The sequence below is a fragment of the Lepus europaeus genome, unplaced genomic scaffold (assembly GCF_033115175.1).
Source record: "Lepus europaeus isolate LE1 unplaced genomic scaffold, mLepTim1.pri SCAFFOLD_295, whole genome shotgun sequence".
NCBI lineage: Eukaryota > Metazoa > Chordata > Mammalia > Lagomorpha > Leporidae > Lepus > Lepus europaeus.
This window is the reverse complement of record NW_026909173.1, coordinates 1-24,187: the sequence shown is the minus strand read 5'-3', so window position 1 is coordinate 24,187 and position 24,187 is coordinate 1. Positions and strand designations below refer to the sequence as shown.

Here is a 24,187-nt window from a genome sequence, read left to right as displayed (position 1 = left end):
TTAGGGTCCTACACCCTGAGAAGAATCATTCAAAACAATAAAGTCCATCGATAATATCCAGAAAACACAAAGGCTGTCACAATATCTGGAATTGAATTAGCAAAACCACAACCGGATATTTCTGGTTTCATCCAGTCATATCCGGACGAAGTGGTGTGGGATTCGTATGCAATGGACCGAGAAAATCACAATAAAAATGGTTTTGGAGAAAAGCATTCTTTTCGTTAGGCAAGTGCATAAAATGTCATCTATACAAACAGAAATATCAGGTTTGATTGCCCCAGTTCCTCTGGCTTTCTCCCTGGAAAATACGAATGTGCAGAGCTGGTGTCTCCATGTGGAACCAATTAGTGTTTCCAAGCACAAAATTAAATGTTCCCTGATAAAACACATTTAAAACAAGAAAGTCCATCGAAGATATCCAGAAAACACAAACAGAGATGCTTTTTCAATATTTGGTATTCAGTTAACCAAAACACAACCGGATATTTCTAGTTTCATCCAGACATATCCAGACAAAGTGGTGTGGAATTCGGATAGAGTGGACACAGACAATCACAGTAAAAATGGTTTTTGAGAAAAGCAAAGTCTTTTTGTTAGGCAAGTGCATAAAAGGTGACATATACAGAAATATCATGATTGTTTACTGCAGTTCCTCTAGCTTTCTCCCTAGAAAATACGAATGTGTACAGCTGGTGTCACCATGTGGAAACAATTAGTGTTTCCCAGCACAAAATTAAATGTTCCCTGATAAAAAATATTCAAAACCATAAAGTCCATCGATAATATCCAGAAAACACAAACACAGAAGCTGTCGCAAAATCTGGGAGTGAGTTAGCCAAAACACAATGGGATATTTCTGGTTTCCTCCACTCATATCGGAACAAAGTTGTGTGGAATTCGTAAGCAATGGGCACAGACAATCACAGCAAAAATGGTTTTGGAGAAAAGCAAAGTCTTTTCGTTAGGCAAGTGCATAAAATGTCATGTATACAAAGAGAAACACTATGTTTGTTTGCTGCAGTTCCTCTAGCTTTCTCCCTAGAAAATACGAATGTGTAGAGCTGGTGACTCCATGGGGAAACAATTAGTGTTTCCCAGCACAAAGTTAAATGTTCCCTGATAAAAAACATTCAAAACAATAAAGTCCATCGATAATATCCAGAAAACACAAACACTGAGGCTGTTGAAATATCTGGGATTGAGTTAGCCAAAACACAACGGGATATTTCTGGTTTCATCGAGTCATATCCGCACAAAGTGTTGTGGAATTCGTATGAAATGGACTGAGAAAATCACAGTAAAAATGGTTTTGGAGAAAAGGAAAGACTTTTCATTAGGCAAATGTATAAAATGTCATCTATACAAACAGAAATATCATGTTTGTTTGCCGCAGTTCCTCTAGATTTCTCCCCAGAAAATAAAAATTTGTAGAGCTGGAGTCTCCATGTGGAACCAATTAGTGTTTCCAGCACAAAATTAAATGTTCCCTGATAAGAAAGATTCAAAACAATAAAGTCCATCGATAATATCCTGAAAACACAAACACAGAGGCTGTCGCAATATCTGGGATTGAGTTGGCCAAAACACAACGGGATATTTCTGCTTTCATCCAGTCATATCTGGATAAAGTGGTATGGAATTCATATGCAATGGACCAAGAAAATCACAATAAAAATGGTTTTGGAGAAAAGCATTCTTTTCGTTAGGCAAGTTAGGCAATGTCATCTATACAAACAGAAATATCATGTTTGTTTGCCACAGTTCCTCTAGCTTTCTCCCTAGAAAATACGAATGTGTAGAGCTGGTGTCTCCATTTTGAGTCAACTACTGTTTCCCAGCACAAAATTAAATGTTCCCTGATAAAAATCATTTAAAACAATAAAGTCCATTGCTAATATCCAGAAAACACAAACACAGAGTCTGTAGCAATATATGGGATTGATTGGCCAAAACACAACCGGATATTTCTGGTTTCATCTAGTCATATGCGGACAAAGTATGTGGAATTCGTATGCAATGCACCGAGAAAATCACCGTGAAAATGGTGTTGGAGGACAGCAATGTGTTTTCGTGAGGCAAGTGCATAAAATGTCATCTATACAAACAGAAATATCATGTTTGTTTGCCGCAGTTCCTCTAGCTTTCTCCCTAGAAAATCTGAATGTGTAGAGCTGGTGTATCCATGTGGAACACATTAGTGTTTCCCAGCACAAAGTTAAATGTTCCCTGATAAAAAACATTCAAAACAATAAAGTCCATCGATAATATCCTGAAAACACAAACACAGAGGCTGTCGCAATATCTGGGATTGAGATAGCCAAAACACAACGGAATATTTCTGCTTTCATCCAGTCATATCTGGATAAAGTGGTGTGGAATTCATATGCAATGGACCAAGAAAATCACAATAAAAATGGTTTTGAAGAAAAGCATTCTTTTCGTTAGGCAAGTGCATAAAATGTCATCTATACAAACAGAAATATCATGTTTGTTTGCCGCAGTTCCTCTAGCTTTCTCCCTAGAAAATACGAATGTGTAGAGCTGGTGTCTCCATTTTGAGTCAACTACTGTTTCCCAGCACAAAATTAAATGTTCCCTGATAAAAATCATTTAAAACAATAAAGTCCATTGCTAATATCCAGAAAACACAAACACAGAGTCTGTAGCAATATATGGGATTGATTGGCCAAAACACAACCGGATATTTCTGGTTTCATCTAGTCATATGCGGACAAAGTATGTGGAATTCGTATGCAATGCACCGAGAAAATCACCGTGAAAATGGTTTTGGAGGACAGCAATGTGTTTTCGTGAGGCAAGTGCATAAAATGTCATCTATACAAACAGAAATATCATGTTTGTTTGCCGCAGTTCCTCTAGCTTTCTCCCTAGAAAATACGAATGTGTAGAGCTGGTGACTCCATGGGGAAACAATTAGTGTTTCCCAGCACAAAGTTAAATGTTCCCTGATAAAAAGCATTCAAAACAATAAAGTCCATCGATAATATCCTGAAAACACAAACACAGAGGCTGTCGCAATATCTGGGATTGAGATAGCCAAAACACAACGGAATATTTCTGCTTTCATCCAGTCATATCTGGATAAAGTGGTGTGGAATTCATATGCAATGGACCAAGAAAATCACAATAAAAATGGTTTTGGAGAAAAGCATTCTTTTCGTTAGGCAAGTGCATAAAATGTCATCTATACAAACAGAAATATCATGTTTGTTTGCCGCAGTTCCTCTGGCTTTCTACCTAGAAAATAGGAATATGTAGAGCTGGTGTCTCCATGGGGAACCAATTAGTGTACCCAAGCACAAAATTAAATGCTCCCTGATAAGAAAACATTGAAAACAATGAAGTCCGTCGATAATATCCAGAAAACACAAACACGGAGGCTGCTGTAATCTCTGTGATTGTTTAAACCAAAACATAAGCAGATATTACTAGTCTCATCCAGCCATATCCGGACAAAGTGGTGTGGAATTAGTACACAATGGACACAGAAAATCACAGTAAAAATTGTTTGGAGAAAAGCAAAGTCTTTCCATTAGACAAGTGCATAAAATGTCATCTATACAAACAGAAATAGCATATTTTTTTGCCGCTGTTCCTCTAGTTTTCTCTCTAGAAAATACGAATGTGCAGAGCTGGTTTCTCATGTGGAACCAATTACTGTTTCCAAGCAGAAAATTAAATGTGCCCTGATAAGAATCATTCAAAACAATAAAGTCCATCGATAATATCTGGAAAAAACTAACATACAGGCTGTCGCAATATCTGGGATTCAGCTAGCTAACACAACCGGATATTTCTGGTTTCATCCAGTCATATCCGGACAAAGTGGTGTGGAATTCGTATGTAATGGACCAGAAACATCACTGTAAAAATGGTTTTGGAGAGAAGCAAAATCCTTCCATTAGGCAAGGGCATAAAATGTCATCTATACAAACAGAAATATCAGGTTTGATTGCCCCAGTTCCTCTAGGTTTCTTCCTGGAAAATACGAATGTGCAGAGCTGGTGTCTCCACGTGGAACCAATTAGTGTTTCCAAGCACAAAATTAAATGTTCCCTGATAAAAAAACATTTAAAACAAGAAAGTCCATCGAAGATATCCAGAAAACACAAACAGAGATGCTTTTTCAATATTTGGTATTCAGTTAACCAAAACACAACCGGATATTTCTAGTTTCATCCAGACATATCCGGACAAAGTGGTGTGGAATTCGGATAGAGTGGACACAGACAATCACAGTAAAAATGGTTTTGGAGAAAAGCAAAGTCTTTTTGTTAGGCAAGTGCATAAAAGGTGACATATACAGAAATATCATGATTGTTTACTGCAGTTCCTCTAGCTTTCTCCATAGAAAATACGAATGTGTACAGCTGGTGTCACCATGTGGAAACAATTAGTGTTTCCCAGCACAAAATTAAATGTTCCCTGATAAAAAATATTCAAAACCATAAAGTCCATCGATAATATCCAGAAAACACAAACACAGAAGCTGTCGCAAAATCTGGGAGTGAGTTAGCCAAAACACAACCGGATATTTCTGGATTTCTCCACTCATGTCCGAACAAAGTTGTGTTGAATTCATAAGCAATGGGCACAGACAATCACAGCAAAAATGGTTTTGGAGAAAAGCAAAGTCTTTTCGTTAGGCAAGTGCATAAAATGTCATGTATACAAAGAGAAACACTATGTTTGTTTGCCGCAGTTCCTCTAGCTTTCTCCCTGGAAAATACGAATGTGTAGAGCTGGTGACTCCATGGGGAAACAATTAGTGTTTCCCAGCACAAAATTAAATGTTCCCTGATAAAAAATATTCAAAACCATAAAGTCCATCGATAATATCCTGAAAACACAAACACAGGGGCTGTCGCAATATCTGGGATTGAGTTAGCCAAAACACAACGGGATATTTCTGGTTTCATTGAGTCATATCCGCACAAAATGTTGTGGAATTCGTATGAAATGGACTGAGAAAATCACAGTAAAAATGGTTTTGGAGAAAAGCAAAGACTTTTCATTAGGCAAATGTATAAAATGTCATCTATACAAACAGAAATATCATGTTTGTTTGCCGTAGTTCCTCTAGATTTCTCCCTAGAAAATAAAAATTTGTAGAGCTGGTGTCGCCATGTGGAACCAATTAGTGTTTCCAGCACAAAATTAAATGTTCCCTGATAAGAAAGATTCAAAACAATTAAGTCCATCGATAATATCCAGAAAACACAGAGAGGCTGTCACAATATCTGGAATTGAATTAGCAAAAACACAACCGGATATTTCTGGTTTCATCCAGGCATATCCGGACAAAGTGGTGTGGGATTCGTATGCAATGGACCGAGAAAATCACAATAAAAATGGTTTTGGAGAAAAGCATTCTTTTCATTAGGCAAGTGCATAAAATGTCATCTATACAAACAGAAACATCATGATAGTTTGCCGCAGTTCCTCTAGCTTTCTCCCTAGAAAATACGAATGTGTGGAGCTGGTGTATCCATGTGGAACACATTAGTATTTCCAAGCACAAAATTAAAGGTTCCCTAATAAAAAAAAAGCATTCAAAACAATAAAGTCCATTGATAAAATCCAGAAAACATAAACACAGTGGTTGTCACAATATCGGGGATTCAGTTAGCCAAAACACAACCAGATATTTCTGCTTTCATCCAGTCATATCCGGACAAAGTGTTGTGGAATTCGTATGCAATGGACCGAGAATATCACAGTAAAGATGGTTTTGAAGTAAAGCAAAGTCTTTTCGTTATGGAAGTGCATAAAATATCATCTATACAAACAGAAATATTATGTTTGTTTGCCGCAGTACCTCTACCTTTCTCCCTAGAAAATACGAATGTGTAGAGCTGGTGTCTCCATTTTGAGTCAACTAGTGTTTCCCAGCACAAAATTAAATGTTCCCTGATAAAAATCATTTAAAACAATAAATTCCGTTGCTATTATCCAGAAAACACAAACACAGAGGCTGTAGCAATATCTGGGATTGTTTGCCCAAACACAACTGGATATTTCTGGTTTCATCGAGTCATATCCGGACAAAGTGTGTGGAATTCGTATGCAATGTACCGAGAAAATCACAGTGAAAATGATTTTGGAGGACAGCAAAGTGTTTTCCTGAGGCAAGTGCATAAAATGTCATCTATAAAAACAGAAATATCATGTTTGTTTGCCACAGTTCCTCTAGCTTTCTCCCCAGAAAATACAAATGTGTAGAGCTGGTGTCTCCATATGGAGTCAACTAGTGTTCCCCAGCACAAAATTAAATGTTCCCTGATAAAAATCATTTAAAGTAATAAAGTCCGTTGCTAATATCCAGAACACAAACACAGAGGCTGTAGCAATATCTGGGATTGTTTGGCCAAAACACAACCGGATATTTCTGGTTTCATCTAGTCATATGCGGACAAACTATGTGGAATTCATATGCAATGGATCAAGAAAATCACAAAAAATGGTTTTGGAGAAAAGCAGTCTTTTCGTTAGGCAAATGCATAAAATGTCATCTATACAAACAGAAACATCATGATAGTTTGCCGCAGTTCCTCTAGCTTTCTCCTTAGAAAATACGAATGTGTAGAGCTGGTGTATCCATGTGGAACACATTAGTGTTTCCAAGCACAAAATTAAAGGTTCCCTGATAAAAAAAGCATTCAAAACAATAAAGTCCATTGATAAAATGCAGAATACATGAACACAGTGGTTGTCGCAATGTCTGTGATTGAGTTAGCCAAAACCCTACCGGATATTTCTGGTTTCATGCAGTCATATCCTGACAAAGTGGTGTGGAACTCATATGCAGTGGACTGAGAAAATCACAGTAAAAATGGTTTTGGAGAAAATACAGTCTTTTCGTTAGGCAAGTGCTTAACATGTCATCTATAGAAACAGAAATATCATGTTTGTTTGCCGCAGTTCCTCTAGCTTTCTCCCTAGAAAATACGAATGTGTAGAGCTGGTGTCTCCATGTGGAGTCAACTAGTGTTTGCCAGCTCAAAATTAAATGTTCCCTGATAAAAACATTAAAAACAATAAATCCTTTGAGAATATCCGGGAAACTGAAACACAGAGCATGTAGTATCATCTGGGATTGAGCTAGCCAAAACACAACCTTATATTTCTAGCTTCATCCAGTCATATGCGGACAAAGTGGTGTGGAATTCATATGCATTGGACTGAGAAAATCACAGTAAAAATGGTTTTGGAGAAAAGCAAAGTGTTTCCCTTGGCAAGTGCTTAAAATGCCATGTATAGAAACAGAAATATCATGTTTGTTTGCCCCAGTTCCTCTAGCTCTCTCCATAGAAAATACGAATGTTAGAGCTGGTGTCTCCATGTGGAACCAATTAGTGCTTGCAAGCACAAAATTAAATGTTCCCTGATAAAAAACATTTAAAACAATAAAATCCATCGATAATATCCAGAAAACACAAACAGAGAGGCTGTCGCAATATCTGGGATTGAGTTAGCCAAAACACAACTGGATATTTCTGGTTTCATCCAGTCATATCCTGACAAAGTGCTGTGGAATTCGTATGCAATGAACTAAGAAAATCACAGTGAAAATGGTTTTAGAGAAAAGCAAAGTCTTTTCGTTAGGCAAGTGCATAAAATGTCCTGTATAGAAAAAAATATCATGTTTGTTTGCCGCAGTTCCTCTAGCTTTCTACCTAGAAAATACGAATATGTAGAGCTGGTGTCTCCATGGGGAAACAATTAGTGTACCCAAGCACAAAATTAAATGCTCCCTGATAAGAAAACATTGAAAACAATGAAGTCCGTGGATAATATCCAGAAAACACAAACAGGGGGGCTACCGTAATCTCTGTGATTGTTTAAGCCAAAACACAAGCAGATATTACTAGTCTCATCCAGCCATATCTGGACAAAGTGGTGTGGAATTAGTACACAATGGACACAGAAATACACATTAAAAATTGTTTGGAGAGAAGCAAAGTCTTTCCATTAGGCAAGTGCATAAAATGTCATCTATACAAACAGAAATATCAGGTTTGATTGCCCCAGTTCCTCTAGCTTTCTCCCTGGAAAATATGAATGTGCAGAGCTGGTGTCTCCATGTGGAACCAATTAGTGTTTCCAAGCACAAAATTAAATGTTCCCTGATAAAACACATTTAAAACAAGAAAGTCCATCGAAGATATCCAGAAAACACAAACAGAGATGCTTTTTCAATATTTGGTATTCAGTTAACCAAAACACAACTGGATATTTCTAGTTTCATCCAGACATATCCAGACAAAGTGGTGTGGAATTCAATAGAGTGGACACAGACAATCACAGTAAAAATGGTTTTTGAGAAAAGCAAAGTCTTTTTGTTAGGCAAGTGCATAAAAGGTGACATATACAGAAATATCATGATTGTTTACTGCAGTTCCTCTAGCTTTCTCCCTAGAAAATACGAATGTGTACAGCTGGTGTCACCATGTGGAAACAATTAGTGTTTCCCAGCACAAAATTAAATGTTACCTGATTAAAAACCTTTAAAACAATAAAGTCAGTGGATAATATTCGGAAAACACAAATACAGAGGCTGTCGCAATATCTGGGATTGAGTTAGCCAAAACACAACCGGATATTTCTGGTTTCATCCAGGCACATCTGGACAAAGTGGTGTGGAATTCGAATGTAATGGACCGAGAAAATCACAGTAAAATTTTTTTAGGAGGAAAGCAAGTCTTTTCGTTAGGCAAGTGCTTAAAATGTCATCTATAGAAACAGAAATATCATGTTTGTTTGCCGCAGTTCCTCTACCTTTCCCCCTAGAAATTACGAATGTGTAGAGCTGCTGTCTCCATGTGGAACCAATTAGTGTTTCCATGCACAAAATTAAATGTTCTCTGATAAAAAACATTCAAATCAATAAAGTCTGTTGATAATATCCAGAAAACACAAACATAGATGCTGTCGTAATCTCTGGCATTGATATAGCCAAACACAACCAGATATTTCTGGTTTCATCCAGTCATATCCGGACAAAGTGTGTGGAATTCGTATGCAATGCACCGAGAAAATCACAGTGAAAATGGTTTTGGAGGACAGCAAAGTGTTTTCCTGAGGCAAGTACATAAAATGTCATCTATACAAACAGAAATATCATGTTTACTTGCCACAGTTCCTCTAGCTTTCTCCCTAGAAAATACGAATATGTAGAGCTGGCGTCTCCAAGTGGAACCAATTAATGTTTCAAAGCAGAAAATTAAATGTTACCTGATAAAAAAAGCATTCAAAACAATAAAGTCCATTGATAATATCCAGAAAACATAAACACATTGGTTGTCGCAATATCTGGGATTCAGTTAGCCAAAACACAACCAGATATTTCTACTTTCATCCAGTCATATCTTACAAAGTGGTGTGGAAATCGTATGTAATGGACCGAGAAAAGCACAGTAAAGATGGTTTTGGAGGAAAGCAAAGTCTTTTCAATAGGCACGTGCATAAAATGTCATCTATACAAACAGAAATATCAGGTTTGTTTGCCGCAGTTCCTCTAGCTTTCTCCCTAGAAAATACGAATGTGTAGAGCTGGTGTATCCATGTGGAACACATTAGTGTTTCCAAGCACAAAATTAAAGGTTCCCTGATAAAAAAATCATTCAAAACCATAAAGTCCATTGATAAAATCCAGAAAACATAAACACAGTGGTTGTTGCAATATCTGGGATTCAGTTAGCCGAAACACAACCAGATATTTCTGCTTTCATCCAGTCATATCCGGACAAAGTGGTGTGGAATTCGTATGCTATGGACAGAGAAAATCACAGTAAAGATGGTTTGAGGAAAGCAAAGTCTTTTCTTTAGGGAAGTGCATAAAATGTCATCTATAGAAACAGAAATATCATGTTTGTTTGCCGCAGTTCCTCTACCTTTCTCCCTAGAAAATACGAATGTGTAGAGCTGGTGTCTCCATTTTGAGTCAACTAGTGTTTCCCAGCACAAAATTAAATGTTCCCTGATAAAAACATTAAAAACAATAAATCCTTTGAGAATATCCGGGAAACCAAAACACAGAGCATGTAGTAACATCTGGGATTGAGTTAGCCAAAACACAACCGATTTTTCGAGCTTCATCCAGTCATATGCGGACAAAGTGGTGTGGAATTCGTATGCATTGGACTGAGAAAATTACAGTAAAAATGGTTTTGGAGAAAAGCAAAGTCTTTTTCATTGCCAAGTGCATAAAATGTCATCTATACAAACAAAAATATCATGTGGTTTGGAATTCATATGCGATGGACCGAAAAATCACAGTAAAAATGTTTTTGGAGAAAAGCAAAGTCTTTTTCATTCGGCAATTCCATAAAATATCATCTATGCAACAAAAATATCATTTTTGTTTGCCACAGTTCCTCTAGCTTTCTCCCTAGAAAATACGAATGTGTAGAGCTGGTGTCTCCATGTGTAATCTGTAGGACCCTAAAAATGGTGTCCCACAGAGAGAGAGAGACCCCCAGAAGCACGAATTCCACTCCAATCGATGCAAAAGCAGAGGAAAGTTTATTTCATTTGCAAATGGGCCATCTCTCAGTAACACTACAAAGCAGTGCAGAGAGAATGACCCCGACCATCAATTGCACAGAGTATTGTAAGACCCCCGAAAGGTGTCCCACACTTCTACCGACCCCAGAAACACGAAATCCATTCCAATCGATGCAAAGAACAAGAGGAAGTTTATTACATCTGCGCAGATGGGCCATCTCTGTGCAAGAAGAGAGGCCCCAATCATCAACCGCACAGAGTATTTAAGATTTAAAACCACAACATTAGCATATCTCCACAGTATTACCGAAAATCACAAGATAAACCGCAGCATGACGAATTCTCATAAGATAAAGGGTTTTTCCAGAGTAAGGGGACAAAATCCTTGAGGAAGCACAAACACGGGGTCATCATGACCAAAAACTTAACATAGCTCCTAAAATAATTGTCATATGCTCCATTATCTCATAAAAGCATTAGCACAATCATCACATGTTACAAGGTCAGCTAAAATCTAGTTATCTTAAAAAAAATGCATTTTGCAAGCCCAGCTATTTTGTACAAAAGCAGAACAATATGCAGTTAGCCAAGCAACTCAATTTTAACCCCTTCCTGCCTTATTTTCTCTCATTCCCCCCTTTTCTTTTCGTCAAATTTTAATCTTAAAATTTAAGGGATTACTTTTTAAATTTTGTCCCACATTGGTAACAATTCCTTTGTTTCATAGGGGAGTCTGATCAGAAAACAGGCCGGAGATGTCCCAGGTGTCTTTTTTACAACCAATTAACACACATTGGGGTGCAAGGAGGGCCACCATATCCCAGAAGGGGCCACGCAGGCCACACAACCTCAGCGGTACCAGATATTACCTCCCACGTGATCTTCATTGGGATATGTGGGCTGCCCATCACCGGGGTAAAACAAAATAAAAGTATTGCAAGCACATCTCTGTGTCTTACAGCCAATCTTATGAGCACAGAAGCAAGTCTGCAGGGTAGGGGAAGTAGGCCCCGCAGAATACAAAGTTACAAAAAGGCATCAAAATTCAAAAACAGAAAATACAACAGAGACAAAAACAGAAAACACATCCCTGAAGAAGTCATACAAATTTGGATTAATACCTGGTGCCTGTTCAGCTGAATTGACCCAAATACTTTCTGTGACTTTCACACACCCTCTTCGACTTACTTTAAACATTTTACCATTTCCATTTCAGTCTAGAGTAAACTAGCCATCCGGATAAAGTCATTCTTACAAACCATGTCCTTTTCTTATATAAAAAGCTCTTTTTTTCTCTTTAGCCCTTCTCACCAACAATACTCTTTTCTTTTATGTCCTTCATTTTTTAAACTTTGGCACTGCTGGGTCAGGACCAAGGCGTGGGTGATAAACAATTTTACTTTTATTACTAAGGGTCAGCAATATTTCTTTTTTAGCAATGACAATATCACACAAATCTGTTTAGTAACTTCCAGAAAAATCTTTTAACCAGAATTATGTATAAAGTAGAGCCTCTTCCACTTCTTGCTGGATGGAAAAGGTGACGTTCTGCAGCACTCTGGACGTCTTGCTCAATCCCTGTCCAGGCTGCGGCGTCTTCAGGATATACAGCAAATAGTCCTAAGCCAGCATATGTACATAGGCAAACTCGCAGTCACTCATCTTCCGCTGCTCGGAGAGCAGAGCCAAGGACTGCTTCTTTAGGAAAACTTTAAAGCCCTAAAAGGCAGACATTTAAGCAAAGCCTGGCAAAATAGGGAAATTCCAAAAATGCAGCAGCATATAAAAGATATGTAGCATTATAAAAATGTGTAGCAGCAATTTGACCCAGTCTCCAGTGCCAGTCTCCACCATTAATTATACGTTTTACCTAACTATAAACACAATGCAACTTTCTATTTTTAACACCTGTGCCACCATCTGACTTACCCTGGAGACGAAAGCCGGCCCGGTGTCTGACCCCAGTACCTTTGGTAGTCCAAATCAGGGAAACATTGGCGCAATTCTTCTTCCTGGTCGATAAAGCCTCTGTCCATTTTGAGTTCCCCGTGGGTAGTGGCGAGAGCGTACCTGCTGTTCTTGTGCATTGCCACCCGCTCCTTTTTCTTAGCTGCACGGAGTGCATGGTCCATAGCGATCAGCCCTGCCTGCCGAGCAGAGTCCTCAGGGGGTTGAAGGTGGAAACCCAGACGTGTCCCAATGAGGGAGGGGCCGAGGGGCCGCTGTCGCCCAGTCTCACCACTCCGCTGCTGTCATCTTTTCTCTTATCGTCTTGCAGGGGCCGTTTCGGTCAGTTCAGTCTCGTGTGGCAGTCGTACACCACTTGATTCCCGTTGTTAGTCGGATCTTAAGCAGACTTGTCCTTTTGGGCACTTCTCTGTGCTTTTGTCGGTCTCCCGGGGTCTCTGCCTATTCTGATTCTCCCTTACTTCTGCTTTCTTTTAACTGTGGTGGCCAGGATCCTAGTTAGTTCCTTTTTCTTAGCCCATTTTAAACTTCCCCTTTTTTAACTAAAAAACTTTAACCCCTTCAGCTAAGCTCCTCAGGAGAGTCTGGCAGTAGAGACTGAGTCTTTTACAGAATTCCATTCAAGTGCAGTAAAATTAATGTTAGTAAAACAGGCCCTGCAAGTCCTGTCAGGGCTTGCTTTCCCAGTTATATGGAGGAGGAGAACGGCCAGTTAGAACGGGCCGGAGGTCCTCCCTCCTCTGCTTCATCCTCCTCTGTTTTATCGGAATTTTTTTTTCTTTTTTTCGATTTTTATTCTGGTTTTCAAAAAGGGCACCAATATCAGGAGCATAAAAAACAGTACCATTTCAATAAACAGACATGTTAAGGCGCACACAGTCCAAATAACAAATGAGCTAACATTTTGCATTAACCATTTAATTATTACATTTTTGTAGGTTTGTACAATCTTAACTATTTGTTTCCCTTTTGGCTAGACCTCCCGTTTGATCCACATTTGAACTAGCAATACATTTGAACTAGCAACGCCTGGTTGTTTGGCGTTAGCTGAATGGAGACTTTATCGGTCCCTCTTTAAAGGATCTGGCTTCTGAGCCAGAGACTGGAGCAGCTAGAAAGAAACATGTTTATAGCTGAAGTTTAGCATCATTTTACATCTTGGCACCACTTTTAATTTAAACAGCCGATTGGTTATTATCTCTGCAAGATGAGAGATCTCTTTTTGACATCTCCAGGGGCCCTCTGGGGGTGTCAAAAGTTCGGATAATTTAGAACTTGGATTTTTAGAAAGTCTGTTAAAGGTGCCAAGAGAACTTAGAGTATCTGGTCAAAATAGAATTTCTTAACATCCTGAAATGATAGTCATTTATTAGTTAGGGTGATTTTTACACTTTTAAACCAGATTTGATCATAATACTTAACAATGCTTTTTATTAATTTGAACTTAACAGAAACAGTAGAGTACACAATAGATCACTTTAATAGAACATAAATTTTATATCTGTTGTTGAATAAACCAGAAATAAAAACCTTAAACATAAGGGTTTACATAATTTTGAACTACTTAACAGAGTCAAAAAGAGCTTATAGGACCTAACTCTAGAAATGGCAGAGTAACTGATTCAGCAGACACTGTTAAAATAGACATTACAATTTTTGCAAAAACAGATTTTAAAACTTAAACCATTTTTAGGTATTTTGTTGTAACAGAAGATCAGACTTTAACTTTAGGTCAATGTAATTTTGGCATTAGCACTTAACTTAAAGAAAGCTCTGTAAACAATTTTAAAGTTGTAAACCTTTTAAAACTTTTTATGACTTGCTCACATTTTCTGAAACTTTATACCTGTAGTTACTTTTACATAGTCTTGAATTGTTATGTATAGACAATCTATAAAAATACATGTTAACAAACTCAAACAGTCTCTCCTATCGAATTTAAGATGTGAAAAGTACAATACATTTTTTTACATTTTGCTTAGCATTGATGCCTAGATGGCTTAAGACACTGAGTTCTGAATTAAAAGTCAAAATTACATTTCCATGCTTTTAAGTAACATAAGAATAACTCCTCCTGGACAGCAAACATGGACATAACCTTGAAAAGATCTTCATCGTTAAGAGAAACATGTCTAAAGCATTTTAATATATTTTACTTTAACAAATTTTAGAGTCTCATCCTTTGAGAGTTCCAGGGATCCGACTGGAAGCCCAAAGTTGGAAGACTCAGTTTAGAATTTAAGCTGTCAGAGTCAAGCGGTTTGGCCAACAATTAGTACACTTCTGATTAGTTGGGTAATCACTCAAGCACTGAAAACAGATAAACAACATAAACAACTTTGCGTTGCAGTTTTCCCAATTAAGACTCATAAAGTAAGACTCAAAGGTGTAGTTAATTCCTGTCCCATATTGAAGGGGAAAGGCAAATAAGGAAAGTATATTAAAACACAAATAACAAGTACAAAACTCACAAAAACACTGCACACAACAATGGAACAAGACCTGCGCGCCCTAATAAGACGAGACCTGCGCGCAACAAAACCAAAACTTCTGACGGGAGCAGCTGCTGCCACCAGCCCTCTCCCGGGAAAGAAAAACTTACACCGAAACCAAAGCTTCCCCACAAAACTGAAACCACCGACGGGAGCGGCTGCTGCCACCAGCCCTCTCCCGGGGAAGAAGAAACCAAAACTTCCCCACAAAACTGAAACCACCGACGGGAGCGGCTGCTGCCACCAGCCCTTCTCCCGGGGAAGAAGACTGAGACAAAACTGAAACCAAAACTTCCGACGGGAGTGGCTGCTGCCACCAGCCCTCTTCTCCCAGGGAAGAAAACCTTTTACCTGGTGGGAGAGCGGCCTAGCCACTGGAGCGTCCCCCAGGGCCCGAGCCAGGGGTCGCGGACACGTCTGTCCTTTCCTACTACTGGCTCAACTCTTTCGGCGCCTAGCGCCCGGACGCCTAGCGCCCGTACAACATAAACCTCCGGTACGTCAAGCGCCCCGGGAAAAAATAAAAAAAATCAACAAAACACACAAAAACACTTAAAACAGCAAAAACTTACCTCCGATTGGAAAATGGAGCGTGGGTCTGGGGTCTCGAATCCCGGACGAGCCCCCAAGAATGTAAGACCCCCGAAAGGTGTCCCACACTTCTACCGACCCCAGAAACACGAAATCCATTCCAATCGATGCAAAGAACAAGAGGAAGTTTATTACATCTGCGCAGATGGGCCATCTCTGTGCAAGAAGAGAGGCCCCGATCATCAACCGCACAGAGTATTTAAGATTTAAAACCACAACATTAGCATATCTCCACAGTATTACAGAAAATCACAAGATAAACCGCAGCATGACAAATTCTCATAAGATAAAGGGTTTTTCCAGAGTAAGGGGACAAAATCCTTGAGCAAGCACAAACACGGGGTCATCATGACCAAAAACTTAACATAGCTCCTAAAATAATTGTCATATGCTCCATTATCTCATAAAAGCATTAGCACAATCATCACATGTTACAAGGTCAGCTAAAATCTAGTTATCTTAAAAAAATGCATTTTGCAAGCCCAGCTATTTTGTACAAAAGCAGAACAATATGCAGTTAGCCAAGCAACTCAATTTTAACCCCTTCCTGCCTTATTTTCTCTCAGTATTTAAGGCTTAAAACCACAACATTAGCATATTTCCACAGCATGACAAAAAATCACAAGGTAAAGGGTTTTTCCAGGGTAAAGGAACAAAGTACTTGAGCAAGCACAAATACGGGGTCATCAGGACATAGGTTGGGTCAACTTCTGCTTTTATGGTTTTCAAAAACTTAACATAGCTCCTAAAATAATTATCACATGCTACAGGTTCAACTAAAGTTCAATTATCTCATGAAAGCATTTTGCAAGCCCAGCCATTTTGCACAGAAGCAGAACAGTATGCAGTTAGCTCACAAGCAACTCCATTTTAAACCTGCCCAATTTCTTTTACCCTTGTTAACATTATTTTAGGGTCTCACATTCTCTCCTTTTCTTTTTGTACTAATTTTAATCTTAAAATTTTAGGAATTACTTTTTAAATTTTGTAAAGGCCTGAAATAAAGAAAGGGAGCAGGGTGTTCAAAATATAACCAGTTGTCAGTTGCATACCCCGAGGAGCAGGCCCTATCTTACTAAGGGTCCTGCAATGGCTAAGATTCTTTTGGAAAGAAATTAAAAATCCCACACTAGTAACAATTAGAATTAAGAGGTAATTAAGTATACGCTTCTGCCCGGTCCTTTGTTTCATAGGGGAGTCTGATCATAAAACAGGCCGGAGATGTCCCAGGTGTCTCTTTCTCCCACGTGATCATTATTGGAATATGTGGGCTGCCCATCACCGGCGCCCACCAAATCCGCTGCCAGACACAAGTTTACAAGCACATCTCTGTGCCTTGCAGCCGATTTTATGAGCACAGAAGCAAGTCTGCAGGGTAGGGGAAGTATGCCCCGCAGGATAAAAAAAGTTACAAAAAGGCATCAGAATTTAAAAACAGAAAATACAACAGAGACAGAAACAGAAAACACATCCCTGAAGAAGTCATACAAATTTGGGTTAATACCTGGTGCCTGTCCAGCTAAATTGACCCAAATACTTTTTGTGACTTTGCCCGGAACAAGTGTGAATCTACAACAAAGAAGGGAAACCGGGTGTTTTACAGCCTGAAACAAGTGTGGGGGCATGGAGCCAAAAAAAAGGGAAGCCGGGTACGAATACCAAACAGTCTTCAAAAGTCCCATCCCGAGCAGATTTTAAGAGCCACTCCACTCAAGATAAGACTCTTAAAAGACCGTCCAGTTGCAATGTCCACCTTAAGCCGTCCCCTCAGCCCAATGGAAGCGCAACCTTTTATGACTTTTACATACCCTTTTTAACTTACTTTAAACATTTTACCATTTTTATTTTAGTTTACAGTAAACTAGCCATCCGGATAAAGTTATTTTTACAAACCATGTTTTTTCCTTATATAAAAAGTTCTTTTTATTTTTAATGTCCTTAATTTTTAATATTGGTACTGACCAATGACATTAAATTTATAATAGCTTTTAAAAACCTGTGCAGGATATTCAGCTCCTGCGTGAGCTGCTCCACGTGGCTGCGCAGCTGCTCATTCTCTGCCATGTACTGCTGCATCTCCAGGATGCGCCGCTTGGTCTTGCGCACGGCGATATTGTTGCGCTCCCGCCGCAGCCGGTACTCCAGGCTGTTGTTCACTGTCTTCTTGCCCTTCTGCGAGGGGTCAGTCGGGGAGGGCGCCTTGAGGGGGCTGCTGGGGGGCACGGTGGTGGCTAAGGGGGCCTCGGGGACGCACAGGGGCTGGCCCGGTGCCGTCAGGGTTGGGGGCAGGTGCACGGTCGTCTGCCCGCAGTGTGCCACCTGGTACTGCAGGGGATTGTAACTGCCCCGGCTGCCACCTCGGCCGCCCTCTGGCCCCCGGGGCTTCTCCTTCACAGCCACAGTCCTAGGGTTGTAGCTCCCTGGGCTGCTGTCAGGTGCCGACTCCATGGCAGAGAGGTCGGAGAGCAAAGCTGGGGACTGCTCCTCCTGGAAGCCCTCGAAGCCCTGGGAGGCGAACATTTAAGCAAAGCCTGGCGGGGTAGGGAAGTTGCAAAAGAATCAATGCTGGGTACAACATTTTATAAAATGTCAGGCCACATATACTGCAAGTCTTAAACAAAACCATCGGCAGCAATCTGACCCAGTCTCCAGTGCCAGTCTCCACCATTAATCATACATTTTACCTAACTATATCCCCAGTACCTTGGCTACCGCTACCACCATCTAACTTACCCTATAAACACAATGTAACTTTCTATTTCCAACACCTGTGCCACCATCTGACTTACCCTGGAGACGAAAGCCGGCCCGGTGTCTGACCCCAGTACCTTTGGTAGTCCAAATCAGGGAAACATTGGAGCAGTTCTTCTTCCTGGTCGATAAAGCCTCTGTCCATTTTGAGTTCCCCGTGGGTAGTGGCGAGAGCGTACCTGCTGTTCTTGTGCAATGCCACCCGCTCCTTTTTCTTAGCTGCACGGAGTGCATGGTCCATAGCGATCAGCCCTGCCTGCCGAGCAGAGTCCTCGGGGGGGTTGAAGGTGGAAACCCAGCCCACTGTCCTCGTTCGGCCGTTTCCCACTATTATACCACACGTGTCCCAATGAGGGAGGGGCCGAGGGGCCGCTGTCGCCCAGTCTCACCACTCCGCTGCTGTCATCTTTTCTCTTGTCATCTTGCAGGGGCCGTTTCGGTCAGTTCAGTCTCGTGTGGCAGTCGTACACCACTAGATTCTCGTTGTTAGTCGGACCTTAGGCAGACTTGTCCTTTTGGGCACTTCTCTGTGTTTTTGTCAGTCTCCGGGGTCCCTGCCTATCCTGATTCTCCCTTACTCTGCTTCCTTTTAACTGTGGTGGCCAGGATCCTAGTTAGTTCCTTTTTTTTTAGCCCATCTTAAACTTCCCCTTTTGTTTTTAACTAAATAACTTTTAAGCTAAGCAATGTCAATTTTTTTTTCCCTGTAACCCTTTTAGCTAAGCTCCTCAGGAGAGTCTGGCAGTAGAGTCTGAGTCTCCTACAGAGTTCCATTTAAGTGTAGTAAAATTAATGTTAGTAAAACAGGCCCTGCAAGTCCTGTCAGGGCTTGTGATCCCAGTTATATGGAGGAGGAGGACGGCCAGTTGGAATGGGCCGGGGGTCCTTCCTCCTCTATTTCATCGGATTCTTCCTCCTCTATTTCTCTTCTGGTTTCCAAAAAGGGCACCGCGGGCCTTTTTTGGAAGCGGGGGATATAAGGTGCCCTTCTAAGGAGGCGGGGGGAATAAGGTGGTGGAATATCTTCCTGCTCGCCTGGAGGAGCTAAGGGTTTTTCAGGTTTGAGGGTGTCCAATTCCTGCAATGGATAGAGGGTTGAGGTAGGGTATTTGCCCTGGTCTGCAAGTTCCGATACTAGGGGTGTTGCGGGTAGGATCGGAGTGGGTTTGGGGCTCGACGCCACCCCCAGGGCAACTGCTGACAACTCAGAACTGGGCTTCATCCTCAGGGCGGTGGTGGGTATAGTAGGATCGAGCTCTGCCACCGCCCTGTTGGAAAGGAGGAAAGGTTTTACCCAGTCTGGGGGGTTTTTCGCCAGGTCCTCCCACACAAAGATGTAGGGCACTTGATTCGGGCGCCCTTCTTTACCTCCCCTGCAAACCTGGCTCTTCACCTGTAAGATAATTCGAGAGTCAAAAGTCCCATCCCGTGGCCACCCGATGTTTAAGGCTGGCCACTCGGACGTACAAAAACTTGTCCAGTTCTTCTTCTGCACTCTTATAGACAAGTTTTGGGCCCGCTCTCGGACCTCTCTCCAATGATCTAAAGTAAGACTCAAAGGTGTAGTTAATCCTTGTCCCATGTTGAAGGGGAAAGGCAAATAAGGAAAGTATATTAGAACACAGAAGACAATCACAAAACTCACAAAGACACTGTGCGCAAAACCAAGACAAAACTGAAACCAAAACTTCTGACGGGAGTGGCTGCTGCCACCAGCCCTTCTCCCGGGGAAGAAGACCTTTTACCTGGTGGGAGAGCTGCCTGGCCTGCCTCCCCCGAGACACCGCCACTGGGGCGTCCCCCAGGGCCCGAGCCAGGGGTCTTCGACACGTCTGTCCTCACCTACTACTGGCTCAATTCTTTCGGCGCCTAGCCGCCCGGACGCCCTAGCCGCCCGTACAAACACGCAAAAATACACAGAACAGTGAGAACATACAGGTCCTGTACAGGCACAATTTTAAAAGGGCGCCCACAGAAACAATTACAGAATCAAAAAAAGAAAGAACTTACCTCCGATTGGAGGATGGAACGTGGGTCTGGGGTCTCGAATCCCGGACGAGCCCCCAAGATGTAGGACCCTAAAAATGGTGTCCCACAGAGAGAGAGAGACCCCCAGAAGCACGAATTCCACTCCAATCGATGCAAAAGCAGAATAAAGTTTATTTCATATGCAAATGGGCCATCTCTCAGTAACACTACAAAGCAGTGCAGAGAGAACGACCCCGACAATCAATTGCACAGAGTATTTAAGGCTTAAAACCACAACATTAGCATATCTCCACAGCATGACAAAAAATCACAAGGTAAAGGGTTTTTCCAGGGTAAAGGAACAAAGTACTTGAGCAAGCACAAATACGGGGTCATCAGGACATAGGTTGGGTCAACTTCTGCTTTTATGGTTTTCAAAAACTTAACATAGCTCCTAAAATAATTATCACATGCTACAGGTTCAACTAAAGTTCAATTATCTCATGAAAGCATTTTGCAAGCCCAGCCATTTTGCACAGAAGCAGAACAGTATGCAGTTAGCTCACAAGCAACTCCATTTTAAACCTGCCCAATTTCTTTTACCCTTGTTAACATTATTTTAGGGTCTCACATAATCAACTAGTGTTTCCCAGCTCAAAATTAAATGTTCCCTGATAAAAAACATTCAAAACAATAAAGTTGGTCAATAATATCCAGAAAACAGAAACACAGAGGCTTTCACAATATTTCGGATTGAGTTAGCCGAAACACAACCTGATATTTCTGGTTTTATCCAGTCATATCCAGACAAAGTGGTTTGGAATTCATATGCAATGGGTCGAGAAAATCAGAGTAAAAATGGTTTTGGAGAAAAGCAAATTCTTTTCTTTAGATATTTGCATAAAATGTCATTTATTCAAACAGAAATATCATGTTTGTTTGCAACAGTTCCTCTAGCTTTCTCCCTAGAAAATACGAATGTGCAGAGCTGGTGTCTCCATATGGAGTCAACTAGTGTTCCCCAGCACAAAATTAAATGTTCCCTGATAAAAAACATTCAAAACAAAACGTCCGTTGACAGTATCTGGAAAACACAAACACAGAACTTGTAGGAATATCTGGATAGAGTTAGCCAAAACACAACCGGATATTTCTGATGTCATCCAGTCATATCTGGAAAAAGTGTTGTGGAATTCGTAAGGAATGGACGGAGAAAATCAGATTAAAAATACTTTTGGAGAAAAACGAAGTCTTTTCCTTCAGCCAGTGCATAAAATATCATGCATACAAACATAAATATCATGTTTGTTTGCCGGAGTTCCTCTAGTTTTCTCCCTAGAAAATATGAATGTGTAGAGCTGGTGTCCCCATGTGGAACCAAGTAGTGTTTCTATGTTATAAAATTTAATGTTCCTTGATAAAAAATATTCAAAACAATAAAGTCCATCTATAATATCCAGAAAACACAAACACAGAGGCTTTCACATTATAATGGATTGAGTTAGCCAAAACAAAACCGGATATTTCTGTTTTCATCTAGGCATATCCGGTTAAAGTGGTGTGGAATTCGCATGAAATGGACCGAGAAAATCACAGTAAAAATGGTTTTGGAGAAAAGCAAAGTCTTTACTTTTGGGCAGTGCATAAAATGTCATCTATACAAAGAGAAATTCAAGTTTGTTTGTGCAGTTCCTATAGCTTTCTTCCCAGAAAATACGAATGTGTAGAGCTGGTTTCTCCATGTGGAACCAATTAGTATATCCCAGAACAAAATTAAATGTTCTCTGATAAAAAACACTCAAAACAATAAAGTCTGTCAATAATATGCGGAAACCTTAACATTGAACCTGTAGTGTTTCCAAGCACAAAATTAAATATTTCCTGATAAAAAACATTCAAAACAATAAAGTCCATCGATAACATCCAGAAAACAAAAACACAGAGGCTTTCACAATATTTTGGATTGAGTTAGCCAAAACACAACCAGATATTTCTGGTTTCATTCAGTCATATCCGGACAAAGTGGTGTGGAATTTGTATGCAATGGACCGGGAAAATCATAGTAAAAATGGCTTTGGAGAAAAGCAAAGTCTTTTCGTTAGGGCAGTGCATAAAATATCATGTATACAAAAAGAAATATCATGTTTGTTTTCCGCAGTTCCTCTAGCTTTCTCCCTAGAAAATACGAATGTGTAGAGCTGGTGTCACCATGTGTAACCAATTATTGTTTACCCAGATATTGCTACATGCTATGTGTTTCTGTTTTCAGATATTATCCACGGATTTATTGTTTTGAATTTTTATTAATCAAGGAATGTTTAATTTTGTTTTGGGAAAAACTAATTGATTCCACATGGAGACACCAACTCTATACTTTGCATTTTCTATTGAGAAAGCTAGCGGAACTGCGGCAAACAAACATGATATTTCTGTTTGTATACATGACATTTTATGCACTTGTCTAACGAAAAGACGTTGCTTTTCTCCAAAAACATTTTACTGTGATTTTCTCAGTCCATTGCATACGAATTCCACACCACTTTGTCTGGATATGACTGGAAGAATCCAGAAATATCCATTTTTATTTTGGTTAATTCAATCCCAGATATTGCTAAAGCCTCTGTGTTGGTATTTTCTGGATATTATCAACAGACTTTATTGTCTTCAGTATTTTTTATTAGGGAACATTTAATTTTGTGCTTGGAAACACTAATTGCTTCCACATGGAGACACCAGCTCTAGACATTCGTATTTTCTAGTGAGAAAGCTAGAGGAACTGTGGCAAATAAACATGATATTTCTGTTTGTATAGATGACATTTTATGCACTTGCCTAACGTAAAGACTTTGCTTTTCTCCAAAACTATTTTTAATGTGATTGTGTCCATTGCATACGAATTCTACACAACTTTGTCCGGATATGACTTGATGAATCCAGAAATATCTCCTTGTGTTTTTACTAACTAAATCCCAGATATTGCTAAAGCTTCTGTGTTTGTGTTTTCCGGATATTATCGATGGACTTTATTGTTTTGAATGTTTTTTATCAGGGAACATTTAATTTTGTGCTTGGGATCATTAATTTATTCCACATGGATACATCAGCTCTACACATTGGTATTTTCTCAGGGAAAAGCTAGAGGAACTGCGGCAAACATATATGATATTTTTCTTTGCATACATGACATTTTATGCACTTGCCTAATTAAAAGATTTTCGTTTACTCTAAAAGAATTTTTACTATGTTTCTCAGTCAATTGCATACGAATTCTACACAACTATGTCCGGAGATGACTGGATGAATCCAGAAATATCCCTTTGTGTTTTGGATAACTCAATACCAAATATTGCTGCAGGCTCAGTGTTTGTGTTTTCCGGATATTATCGACGGAATTCATTGTTTTGAATGTTTTTTATCAGGGAACATTTTTTGGTTCCACATGGAGACAGCAGCTCTACGCATTCGTATTTTCTAGGGAGAAAGTTTGAGCAACTGTATCTAGCAAACATGATATTTCTGTTTGTATACATGACGTTTTATGCAGTTTCCTTATGAAAACACATTGCGTTTCTCCAATACCATTTTTACTGTGATTTTCTCGGTCCATTGCATACGAATTCCACACAACTTTGTCCTGATATGGCTGGATGAAACCAGAAATATCCGTTTGTGTTTTGGCTAATTGAATCCCAGATATTGTTACAGTCTCTGTGTCTGTGTTTTCCGGGTATTATCGACAGACTTTATTCTTTTGAATGCTTTTTATCAGGGAACATATAATTTAGTGCTTGGAAACACTAATTGGTTCCACATGGAGACACCAGATCTACACATTCGTATTTTCTGGGGAGAAAGCTAGAGGAACTGCGGCAAACAAACATGATATT

At 39.9% G+C, this 24,187-nt stretch overlaps 1 protein-coding gene across 1 annotated transcript; it reads right to left on the bottom strand.

The window, feature by feature from the left end:
• Positions 1–17,519: 17,519 nt before the first annotated feature.
• Positions 17,520–18,101, bottom strand: LOC133754889 (CCAAT/enhancer-binding protein epsilon-like). Its single transcript, XM_062185239.1, has one exon. The coding sequence runs from the start codon at positions 18,099–18,101 to the stop codon at positions 17,520–17,522; it is 582 nt and encodes a 193-aa protein (XP_062041223.1).
• Between the last annotated feature and the right edge of the window lie 6,086 nt (positions 18,102–24,187).

Coding starts and splice junctions, on each gene's coding strand:
- LOC133754889 (XM_062185239.1), bottom strand. CDS start 18,101: ATGTTCGCCTCCCAGGGCTTCGAGGGCTTCCAGGAGGAGCAGTCCCCA.